We start from the raw sequence: 12,031 nt of genomic DNA, 5'->3' as shown, positions 1-12,031 counted from the left end.
CTTCGGATGCATATCTTCATCACATATGCATCCGAAGAAGTGGGTTGTAGTCCACGAAAGCTTATGCTCTAATAAATTTGTTAGTCTCTAAGGTGCCACAAATACTCCTGTTCTTTTTACATTTATAAGGGCGCTTTTGAACTTGATCTTTGTTTACTGAGTGAGTGTATCTGGGAGGAGAGGGGAGTGGAACTTCCTTTGAGCCAGTTTATCTTTTTGTCATCCCCTCTCCTTCTACCTTTTTGTCTCAAATCCTGGAGCTTGCAATTTAGTCACTACCTTGACTTCATAAAATCATAGAAATGTAGGGCTGGAAGGCACCTTGTGAGGTCATCTAGCCCTTCTCCGTAGGGTAGGATTAAATATATCTAGACATCCCTGACAGGTGTTTGTCTAACCCAGTGTTCCCCAAACTATGGGGCATGCCCCCCTTAAGGGGGTGTGGAGGAACATTCTGGGGGGCACAGCGGGGCCCAGGCCAGCCCACACAGGAGGTGGGGAGGGAGCGCTGCTCAGTCCCATTCTGCCCCCAGCTCTACTTCAGCCGTGGTCCCGCACTCGGCCCCAGCGTTGGCCCCTTGCCAGGACCCCAGCTACCGGCCCCCAGTGCGGCCCGGCCGTGGTTCTGGCCGCAGCTCCAGACCCTCCCCCCAGCTGTGGCCCCAGTCTCAGCCCCCTTACCCTTGTTCGCATGTCCTCACCCCCACCCCACACAGGAGCCGCAGCCTTGGCTCAACCCTGAAAAGTCTGGGGACCACTGGTCTAACCTGTTCTTAAAAACCTTCAGTAACAGGTGATCCACATCTTCCCTAGGTAACCTGTTTCAGTGCTCATCTGTATTTCCATGATCCCCTCCAGTCTGGGTTTTGCCATCTCTCTTCCCCCCCTCCCCCCCGTGCAGAAATTCCTCTGAACAAGGCAATTGACTTTTCTCTCACTAAGACAGTGGTCATTTAGCCTATTGGATTGTCTGTGCAGCATTGTTCCTTTTATAGTACAAATGTTAGTGACCTCGTAGTCATGGGTAAAGCCACAATATCAAATCAATGTTGTGTGTTGTGGAGGTAAGCAATAAGGGAACACATTTCAATTTCAAGATTTCCTAGGAAAGTTGGTAAGAAAAAATTAAACATTTTTGGAAAATACTTTTGGTGTCTCTTAACTTGCAGTGAAATTTTATCAGTATGGAGAAATAACTTTTTTTAAAATACTTGTCAGGGAAAATGTGCTCTGAAAACACTGTGAATCACTTTTCAGAATGAGGCAATGACTGGATCCCACACACAGAACAGGGTCTTCTCCCGGATTACCTTAGCGTTAATGGAGGATACAGGGTAAGAGTGAAAAGACCAAATGTTGTTAGTCTTCAGTTTCAGACCTGTGTGTTTTCAAGCTATAAACAATGAAAGTACTGTGGAGTTCATGCACTTAGAGATGTTGCAGTTGAATGAATACAGCTTGCTTTATGTAAAAAGTTAATAATTAAAGATGCTTGATATAGCACTGTTATCTTCATTTTTCTTCAGATGTCTCTTGAATGCCATCTATCATTACTCTATCCATAAAGACCACACCCTTGTTTGTATCATCAAATTATGCCTTTAGGGTAAAATTCTCCTTGAAAAGCTACATAGCAGATCTTCACTGTCATTCAGCTCTTATTACAGGTATAGAATTTCCATGCCTGGAAGGAGGGCAGAATCAGTCAAGATCTAACCTGTGGATATGAGAGCAGAATTTCCCCTTTATATATGTAAGCCCTTTGGCCAATTGCTCTTATTTCTTTGGCACATTTTATCCATTGTACAATGCCAGATGTAGTCATCATTTATTCAGCAAGAGATGCACATTAACAAATAAGACAAGTTTTAGCTTTAATTCACTATTTGTAAAGTCAGAAGGAAATATTCATATAATTTATATATACAAGGGACATAACCTACATTAAAATTTTCAATGAATGAATAAAAAGGTTATCAAGTTTTTTAAACTGTCTTCTGCTGATTGGTCAGAAGACCAGTTTCTCAGTTGTATTTCCGTTTCAAAATATCTTTACAGCTGGTATAAAGCCAATTACAGCATGGCAGAGAAATTAGACTGGGGACGTGATAAAGGCTGTGACTTTGTGATGAAAAGCTGTAAATTTTGGATTGACCAAAAGAAAGAGAAGTAAGAACACACTTTTTTTTTTTTTTTTAAACTCAGTGTTCATGTTCATCTGTTTGTGTGTTTGTCTTCACTCATATTATAAACTTTTTGAAATGTGTGGCTGTTTAGTGGTGTGAGCCAAAAGTCCAATGAACTATTCCACTCATCGCAAGGAGTGGTAGCTTTTAAATTGGAAGATAGTTCAATTTTACCTGCAACAAAATTTCCAGTCTGTTTCACCAGAGTGCTACAAAATCATTTGCCTTGCAACAGAGGACAGATGGCCTTGACAATAAGTATCCTCTGTAGATGTTCGCTGCTTCCCTTCATCATGTGTCTCAATATGATGCTTTGAAACCTGCCGAATTTGCAGTTTGTCAGTATTCATCTACATCTTTCTCTTGTGTTGTGTAGACCATGAACTCACTTTTTATTAGGTTGTGCAAGAATAATAGTTGATTGGCTTCTATCACTCATATCTTTGCTTTTACTGTCTTTCAATTTTTTTATATTTAATCTTGAAAAGTGGCCATGCTATTACTTTGCCTCCATTGAATTGGAAGTGCAAATCACTCTTAGAAGTCTAAATATCTGATTGCACCTGCAACAGTGGAGAGTGGGTTAAGGTCCTTTTCAAAATCAGGCCTAGTTTGTGTTTTAGATACTGCTCTGACCCATAGGGAGCATATCTCATTACACTTCGTATTAGCAGGCCTTCTCACATTTTTAATCTTTTCACCAGTTTAAAAATTTGTAAAGACTAGCAAAAAATTAGACCATATAGATGAGTAAGTGCATCCTAGATGAAAGACTTTGATTTAGAGAATATTGTGTTGGTAAACCTATGGATGCATTTCTCATGACCTTCAAGACCAATCAAATGGCAATAATGAGCTTGGCAGCCAACTAAGAGACCAGTGCCCGATACATGATGGACCATATGAAGTGGGGAAAAGTGACACCAGGCCTTATAGAATTGCCTAGCAAAAGCAATTGGATCATATTTATATCAATTCAACTAAGATTTTCTTTCCTCTTTTGAAGGAGGCAATTGGTGAGTCCATACTGTGACACTCTGAGGAGTAATCCACTGCAGTTAACTTGTAGACAGGACCAAAAGGCAGTAGCAGTGTGCAATTTACAGAAATTCCCAAAGCAGTTACCTCAGGAGTATCAGGTATAATGCATCTTACTCCATGGAACAGCTCAAATTATTTTTGTTACTTAGGTCAGGGGGTTCTCAAATTTCATTGCACCATGACCCCCTTCTGACGACAAAAGTTACTACATGACCTCATGAGAGGGGACCGAAGCCTGAGCCCCGCCGCTCCGGGTGGGGGGGTGGGGGGGGTTAAAGCTGAAGCCCGAGCCCTGCTGCCCTGGGCAGGGGGACTAAAGCTGAAGCCTAAGGGGCCTTATAACCTGAGCCCTGCCGCCCAGGGCTGGAGCCAAAGCCTGAGCCCTGCCTCCAGGGTCCCAGCAAGTCTAACGCCAGCCCTGGCAACCCCATTAAAACGGAGTTGCAACCCACAATTTGAGAACTGATGACTTAGGTGGTGCAAGATGTAGTGGTGACTTAGGGTGTAGCATTCCTTCCCTCTGCGTTGGTACTGAACTAATACAGTATGTGAAGGGGATGTGTGTTGCTGAAAGTGCCCTATTTCAGAGAAGTACAAATGACATGCTGACCATTTATGGTCATTAGAAATCTCATGTTGGTCTCTTTTGAAAGAAGAATGATTTTAATCTGGCACTCTGACCAAATTCCATCGTAAGTCATTGCAGGCTCCTACATAAATTTCCCTGGAAGATTTTCTAGATATGGTATTTCTTCAATTCCTTACCTAAACGGCTGCCTGATATTGCTGTGCATTGCTAAAATGGTGATGTTTCACTCCGGAGATGGCTATGATTTGGTAGGAAAAGTGATTTCTCTCATGTGTGCATATGTGTATTTACGTGCAGAGTTTAAAGTGCTTTGGGATCCATCTGGCTCAAAGGCATTACTTAAACATAGACTCCTGTTACCAGTGCCTATGTGCAGCACCACTGATGTTGGAAATTTGTAATTATGATAGGTTCAATAAAAGCTAAATAAACACTTGTCCTTGTTGCACAAACTATTTCACTGCCTCCTTTCTTTTTTTTTCCCCCCCTCCAGTACTTTGACAGTCTTAATGGAGTACCATCAGAAGATTTGCCTTATTATGGTGGCTCAGTAGAAATTGCTGACTATTGCCCCTTTAGTCAAGAATTTAGTTGGCATTTAAGTGGTGAATTTCAACGCAGCTCAGATTGTAGAATAATGGAAAATCAGCCAGGTCAGTTTCTAATGAAGTATATTTTCAAAGTATTGTTCTTGTTGCAGAATTCACAAGGATGGTCTTATCTGGATACCCACACATTTCCAGTTAACAACATTCTTTAGAAAACAAGGTTCTTTGTTGTTTTTAGTCCACTTTCTGTTGTCTGGTTTATTCAACAGACCATTTTTTTCCCCTTCCTTTCTCCACTCCTAACACTTTCCTTTTAGACTCCATTTTTCTTCATGTATAGATGGAGCGGGGTAAATTATATTGAACAGTTACCATCTGATCCTCCTGCTGCACTCCTGCCTACTTTGATAGTCTGAGTTTTTACACTGCTAGTGACTCAGTGGCCTTATTGGGATGGTAAATTAGCACTACTAATCTACAGTTTAGCTGGTAGGCATACGTTTGTAGTCAGGTGGAAGACTTATTCAGTTTAATGTTAACAGAAGTTGATTTATTCCAATGGATGTTAAGATGTTTCAGGGAGTATAATGTTCACAAATTGTGGAAATGGTGTCCTGGCATTTTAGTCTAACATTCTATGAGCAGTCTGAAGAGTTAAGTTTTCTTTCTGGTGTTTATTGAAATTGCCCTGTCGATCGTTTAGTACTTGAAGTTAATTTTCTTTACTAATTCACAATAGGGGCTTGCTGATGTTTATTTAACAAAGCTGAGGTAACTCTTCAAAAATGTGTTCCTCTTTCCTTCAGATCCTTTCAAAAACTATGGTGCAGAGAAATATGGACCAAACTCAGTGTGTCTCATTCAGAAATCAGCATTTGTCATGGCACAGTGCAGAAAAAAGCTCAGTTACCCTGACTGGGGCAGTGGATGTTATCAGGTAAGGATGACATTTTAAATAAATTTAGAAACCATTAAAAAAAAATCACACCTTTTATAAAAACTCAGAATTTGTTTAAAAAATAGGTTAAGATGACTTAATATCACAAGCTGTCTTTGTTAAATAACCCAATAATTTTATACATGCTTTAAAAATAGCTTCCTAGCATGAGCATGTAACTTAACTATCCAGTGGATAGTTTAAATAAAAATAAAAAAAAGATTGGGCTTAAGAGCAGGGCTAGAGGACAGATCTGGATGTTCTATTTATCTCTACCACAGACTTCCTATAAATGACTTGTCCAGGGTAGTCTTTGTGCCTCAGTTTCCCCCGCTGTAAAATAGGAATACTTATTTTTCTATATTTTGTAATTTATATTGGGATGTCCTCCTCACAGGATGTCTCGCTTAGTTTGTTTTGTGAGTCCCATTGAGTTTAGGTGTAAGGCACTGATCTGTGCAAGTTATTTTTCATAATCATCATCTCGGCTGTACTACTTAAAGAATGGGTTCAAAAATAGTCTTAGCACGACTGAAAATGCACTTGTATAAAATCATTGGCAGTATGCAGATGATCATAGTAATTCTTAATTCAGTGGTTCAGTCAGTAAAATTGCATAGAAGAATATGACCAAATCCTTGAAACAAATAGCAGATTAAAATAGTTAATTGTTCTAAAATTAGCAGTATGGGTTTCCAGTTCATCTGTGCTGTCTCCAAGCCAGTTTGTGAACAAAATATTTACTTATTAGAAGAATCTATAAACAAGTTTGGATAATAAATAAAGTGACTTATGTTTAAACATAATAGACCTAACTTGGTTTCTTTATTTTAAGGTTTCTTGTTCTCCCAAAGGGCTGAACGTTTGGGTCAAGGACACAGCATACTTGTGCAGCCGCTCGGGTCAAGTGTTAACTGTTAGCATTCAGATGAATGGATGGGTACATGCTGGAAATCTAATTTGTCCAGCTTGTTGGGACTTTTGTGATTCCTGTCCCCCTGAACAGGATCCGCCAGCTTCTAACATAACAAGGGCACTATCAATTGGTAGGTTGCCTTATGATTTTCTTATGTGACATAAAGATAGGTAAAACATCTGAACTTCAGAGGATTTTGTCAGTTGTTGGAAAATATTAAGTGCTACAGGATTTCAGGAGTGTAACTATTCTTAAATAACTTGAATGGTTTGTACTTTGATTAATTGTAATTTCACTAGTAAACTTGACCTCATGGGGATAAACTAACACAGAACATGTATGACTACTGTCTAGAGAGGTGGCTGCATGAGCATCATATGTTAATAACTGGTGGTCTTCCTTTACTGACTTGGAGCTTTCATTTTATAATAATTTTGCCTAGCCACTTCCTAAAATGAAAGTTAACAGAAAATCACATTTACCTTATTCATACTAATGGTATATTACTTTCCCATAACTCCTAAAATGTTACTTAGTCCTTAGATATGCTGGCCATATTCCAGCTTGGGTTAACTACATTGTCTCTGAACTCGCTGTCTAGCCTCAGTTGAATATGCTGTTTATCTTCACCTCCTGTCCTTAAATTTCTATATAATTCTGTTGCAAACTGTTAAAACAACTGTTTTTGTTCCATCCCGGAAGTGACCAAATTTCAGTGGTTAGGGAAGGAACTAGTGTATAGTTTGTAAAGTTTTTCTAGGATGAAAAAAATTATATACATTAATATAAGGTAAATTAACTTGAGTTCTAGTATCTGCTTTAGGTTTAACATAGTGTATCCTGTATTCCTTGTGTATAGAGATTATTCAGAACAGATCTCTGAAACTGCTGGTGATGTTTGTATCACCCACCTTCTTATAAATCAGTAGGAAAAACATGCAGTGAGAACTTAGAGGGACAGGTATTTTTGCAAGCTCCCTCTTTCAGTTCCCCCTATTTCTTTCTTCCTGTTCTTTTCTTTACCTCAGTTCTGTGGTTTGGTTGTCAATGTTCCGCTTTTATGGCAATCTAAATCAGAATTATTCAGAAAACAAACTCTTGTGAAAGCCTGAGGCACTGTTCAAATGTTGATTCTACCCACCCCGACTTTTACCCCTCCTGCTCCTTTTCTTGCTGTGGTCAGCTATTTTCTGACCATTTTCCTAACTGCTAATACTAAATCAGCTGTAGAAGCAACACAAAGCACTTCCTATCCTAGGGGCTAATCAGGTTACTACTGCAGAGTTCCTAGCCATGGAAGGCTAATATGCATTAACACAGACAGTATTTCAAATGAAATTTGTATGTTTTCGTGCCTTTTTTAACTGAAATCCATGTTAAATTGTTCACTATTCTGTGTCTTAGGTGGGTATTTTGTAATTGTATTATCTTTATATTTGACTTTAGATTTGTGCTCCTGTTCCTCCAGCCTGGTTGTAACTCTCTGGCTGTTGATGGCTAACTTGATCCCCTTGCTGACAGGATTTCTTCTATGTGTATGGAGTTAAGTTTGGGTAAAAAATCTACTTACTCCAAGACTTCACCACCCTGCTGCATTCCTCGAGTCAAGAGCACTACCATAGTGCAATACCGCTGCAGGCAGGACGATTGCCTTTTGGTCTATCTCACTACTGCTTGTAGCCAAGAAGGTGCTCACAACAGCAGCTAGCTTTTAAGAGGAGGCAAAGTTTACTATGTTTTCTCAATAAGTGCCAGTATTTTCTGAATTCAGACCTTTAATTTTAACAGTAACAACTTTTGAAGATCAAAAGTGCTACCTGCATTAGGCAACTGGCAACTCAATCATTAGTGATATACATGTGAAACTGTAAGAATGCTTCTTGGATTTTGTTTTGCTAAATCCTCTGTGTAAGTGGTAGCAGGGTGTTTGTTTTTTAGCATCCTCAAACTGGAGATATACCTCAATGTTTCTTTAGTCAAAAGCCATGTAAAAAATCAGTTGCCATTGCTGCTAGGAACCTAGGCTGAAATGGGCTTTTACTCAGTGAAACTTATGGTGAATTGATGGTATATTTTTCATAACATTTGTTTCTTTACATTTATTCAAATATTTTAGGAATCCCACTTCAGCTTTTTGAAGCCCACTCTCATTTAATGTGTGCCAGTTATATGAAAATTGATGCACTACATATTTGAATCTTACCAGGGTAACTTTAAGAAGGAGGAACACTGATGTACTGTTGATGGCATGGTCAAAATATTTCACTTCACTACAGTAATTTTTGTCCTTTACCTTCAATATCAGTGTTCAGAGTGCACGCGAGGTGGGTGGTGGTGGTTGTTTTTTGACACTTTTTATGGGTGTTGAGAGCTAAACAGCAGTGAAGTAATGAAGAGTTCTATTCTGCATAGATAACGTGAACACACAACACCTGTACTCTAACTTGACTTTCCTTTGTGGGAAAAATAATAGTGATGGCAACTGTAGTAAACAAAGACAATGTTAACCACTTTAGGCCAAAACAAGATTAACACACTAAGAAAACTATAGACTGGCTCTTCTGATGGACATGCGGCTGATCTCTAAAATGATACTGGATATGTGAAGATTTAAAATATTGCTATGAAAACAGCTATTTTTTAAACCAGGGCATACTGTGCTATAAAGAAGCACAAGTTAGTGGTGGACAAAATTGACTAGATTTGGGGAGATGTGTAGAATTGCTGTTTCTACAGGATGGCTGCTCCTGGGGGCACTTAGAGATGCAAACTTGCCCGTATCTTACCCCTTTTGGACTTACAAATAAGTCTTGCTTGCCCTATTCAGTCTGTCCTTGCTGATAGTTCTGATTCTCAGAAAACTGTTTCCATTACAGATGTGAGGGGGCAGGAGTGCCCAATGGTTCCAGCATATACCAAGTCAAGAAGGATAAATATCTTCTAACCTCCCTTTAGGCCGCTATAAGGCAATGGATTTGTCAGGGACTCTTTGCAAGGAAAAAAGGATGAAGATATGGAATAAAAATCCTTTGGTCACAGATGAACTTGTCCATTAGTAGGGAGAGTTTCCATTATGGTTATATGCATGTTAAAGAAAAATCTTTGTATGCCTACTGCATTATTTTTAACACTATCCTTGTAAAAGTAGGGTTTTTGTAATGTGACCAATGTCACTGAACCCCCAATTTACTACACAAGTGAAAACTGCCCTAAGGAATCACAACTGAGAATCCTTTGCATTGGGCTAGTTCCAAGTTACATACACTCCTTTAAATTATCCGAGGCCTAAATTAACTTTAAATGTGTGTGTTTAAAACATTTTATCCCTAATTGTTATAGTTTTTTAAAACTCATACAAATTTGGATTGACACACTAAAAATAATGAACAGACTGATAAATTTTTATATACACAATGCAACAACAGTGTGAAATGGTTCCTTGAAAACGCATAATAGTTTGAGAAGATTTCTTAGGCCCCAGAGGTTGATATTGTAGCTTTTGTCTGTCGTGCAATAATAGAATTTAAGTAGCATCACTCAACAATGATGCTTTTGATACTTGAAAATTTTTCTTGGTTATTTTTTCTTAATAATGTAAAATATTTGCACTGTCTCAACTTTCTGATTAACTTTATAGCTGTTAAGCATTTTTACCAGTGTTAATTTATTGCATTTGTCACTTGATATCCTGATCTGTCTATACAAATGTGAAACTTGCTATCTTTGAATGAATAATCTTGTCTTCAACTGAACAGTTATCTATCCCAATTGCTCAGTCTGTTCTCTGAGAATTTGGTGAAACATGTAAGGTGACTTGAAAAGTCAGTGCTTTCTTACATCTGCATTGTGTTCGATATAGTAAGTGAAAGTGACCATCGTGCATTGTAGAGGGAGAACTCGCCTACCGGTCAGAATGCTTCGAGGCAGACTTAACAGTACTTGCTGAGTAGTTGTTTTAATGTATCCCATGAAGTAAAAATATAATTGCCTTAATAATCTGAGATTTCAGTCATGATTTCTGTGAGCACATGCAGCAGTCAAGAATCCAGCTATGAATGGTAGAATTGGAAGTGACTTCCTGATTTTTGTAGAAAAATGTATTTGAACAGGTTAAATCAAACACTTGATATTGTTATATTAGTAAGCTAATGACAGGTAGCCCCATTGTAGTAGCAATGTGATGGCTGTTGGATGTAGTGAGGTCACCTTTAAGGTGAGAGTGAAGTGGTGGCTGTCGATGCAGTCGAAATATCCCTTTCCATCTCAGAAGGAATAACAGAATAAAACTGCCTACCTCAGTTTTCTATACTGTCTTAGATTTAAATATTCAACATACGGTTAACTTCAAAATCTCAAGCTGAATAAGTAAAAACATCTCAGGTTTTTAAGAGCAGAATTAGAGTAGGAAGCATAAGCCATTTCAGAATACAGAATATACAGCTGAAAGTCCTACTTTAAACAATCATTTGGGCAGCCTTAAGTGTTGTCTAACAAAATTGTCAGTGTTATTTTTCTAAAATAACCTGCAGGAAGCTACTCTTGTTTCCTAGTTGCACTTATTCTGTGATGTACTTATTACTGCATCGTGTGTGTATTACTTACAGCTTTCTTCCCGGACTAGCAGATAAGTTACTTGACTTGCTGTAGCTGAATTTTCTTGATTTATATAATATTTATTTTGTAAAACACTACATATTTGCTTATAGGAAAAAAACCTGCTCATTTCTCAAAGGTGTTTCACAATTTTTTCCCTAGTTTTAATCTAAAATAGTAACTGAAAGTTCAGGTGAGCTAGATTTGAGGAACACAATAGTGGCACTGGTCTCAAAGAATTACAGGGAGAGAGGGATAGTTCTTGGTCAGATAAATTGTTTGCAATGAGCAAAATGCTCCAAACCACCAGGCAGTACTGTTACTCCAGTGCTGTGCTCTCCTAAATGAGCTGACTCCTGGGACTTTGGAGTCTGGATCCATCGCAGGCATCTAAGGAGAATTTTGCTCCAATGTTTTACTTGACTCTTAGTACAATGTAGTTTATCTTTTTGATGTGCACTAGTAAACTAGGAACAAGTATCTAATCTAAAATCATGTCATCTGCCCTTATTTAGGAGGGACAGTGCCTATTTTCAAATATTTTCTGTTCTGAACTTTTTTCTACACTAATGTATCTCAGTGCAGCTGGAGAGATGTATGTTCCTTCTTCTCCAAAGTTCCTATTAATGTCAAGTTGGTGAACTGTGGCTGAGCAATATAAGGCCCCGACTCTGTAAAGTGAGATGGAAGAGATGTTGTGGGTGCAAGGGTCTGTATTTATTTATATCGCTTTGCAAGGTTAGGGTCCATGTGTATACATTAAGTGGTACGTTTGTGTGGTATGTGGCATTGGGCCTATGGGTACAAATGTCACCTTTTTTGAAAAATAAAGCTTATTCTGAAAACAGAATTATTTTGGATGAGAGAACTGACTGTGACCTTGAGTATGTGTTTCCTATTTTAGTACAGAATATAAATGTAGAGTAAATTTTACATTGTCTTTTGTGACTGGAATTGAGGATTAAGGGCTAACTTTTGTTTGTGCTATTGTGAGTGGAAGGTTTTGTTTTCATGTGTTAGGTACTGCCATCTTAAAATAATGAAACCAATCCTTGTACATCAATAAACACTTGTCTAGAAAATTGTATCTCAGTCTTGCCCTTCTCTGAGAATGATACACACATTGTAAATTCAAACACTAAACACAATCAAAGAGAGTACTTTATGTATTAGAATTGTCAATTATTTTAACTGTGCCTTTGAAAAATGAAATGACAGCAA

At 38.3% G+C, this 12,031-nt stretch overlaps 1 protein-coding gene across 3 annotated transcripts in view; it reads left to right on the top strand.

Annotated features, from left to right (window-relative positions):
- Positions 1 to 11,897, top strand: part of LMLN (leishmanolysin like peptidase) — a 25,317-nt gene extending 13,420 nt beyond the window's left edge. The window contains exons 11-17 of one of the 3 annotated variants that reach the window (XM_034786258.1): positions 1,258 to 1,334; positions 2,059 to 2,169; positions 3,193 to 3,325; positions 4,310 to 4,469; positions 5,171 to 5,301; positions 6,137 to 6,347; positions 7,664 to 11,897. In XM_034786258.1, the coding sequence (XP_034642149.1) occupies positions 1,258 to 1,334; positions 2,059 to 2,169; positions 3,193 to 3,325; positions 4,310 to 4,469; positions 5,171 to 5,301; positions 6,137 to 6,347; positions 7,664 to 7,764 (924 nt within the window). In that variant the 3' untranslated portion in view covers positions 7,765 to 11,897. Of the gene's footprint in view, positions 1 to 1,257; positions 1,335 to 2,058; positions 2,170 to 3,192; positions 3,326 to 4,309; positions 4,470 to 5,170; positions 5,302 to 6,136; positions 6,348 to 7,663 lie in introns of those variants that run through there. The other 2 variants (XM_034786259.1, XM_034786260.1) reach the window with 2 other exon arrangements.
- The last annotated feature ends 134 nt before the right edge of the window (positions 11,898 to 12,031 follow it).

This window comes from Trachemys scripta, chromosome 11 (assembly GCF_013100865.1).
Source record: "Trachemys scripta elegans isolate TJP31775 chromosome 11, CAS_Tse_1.0, whole genome shotgun sequence".
NCBI lineage: Eukaryota > Metazoa > Chordata > Testudines > Emydidae > Trachemys > Trachemys scripta.
Note: the sequence above shows the minus strand (reverse complement) of the source record. Positions and strands in the feature narration are given on the sequence as shown.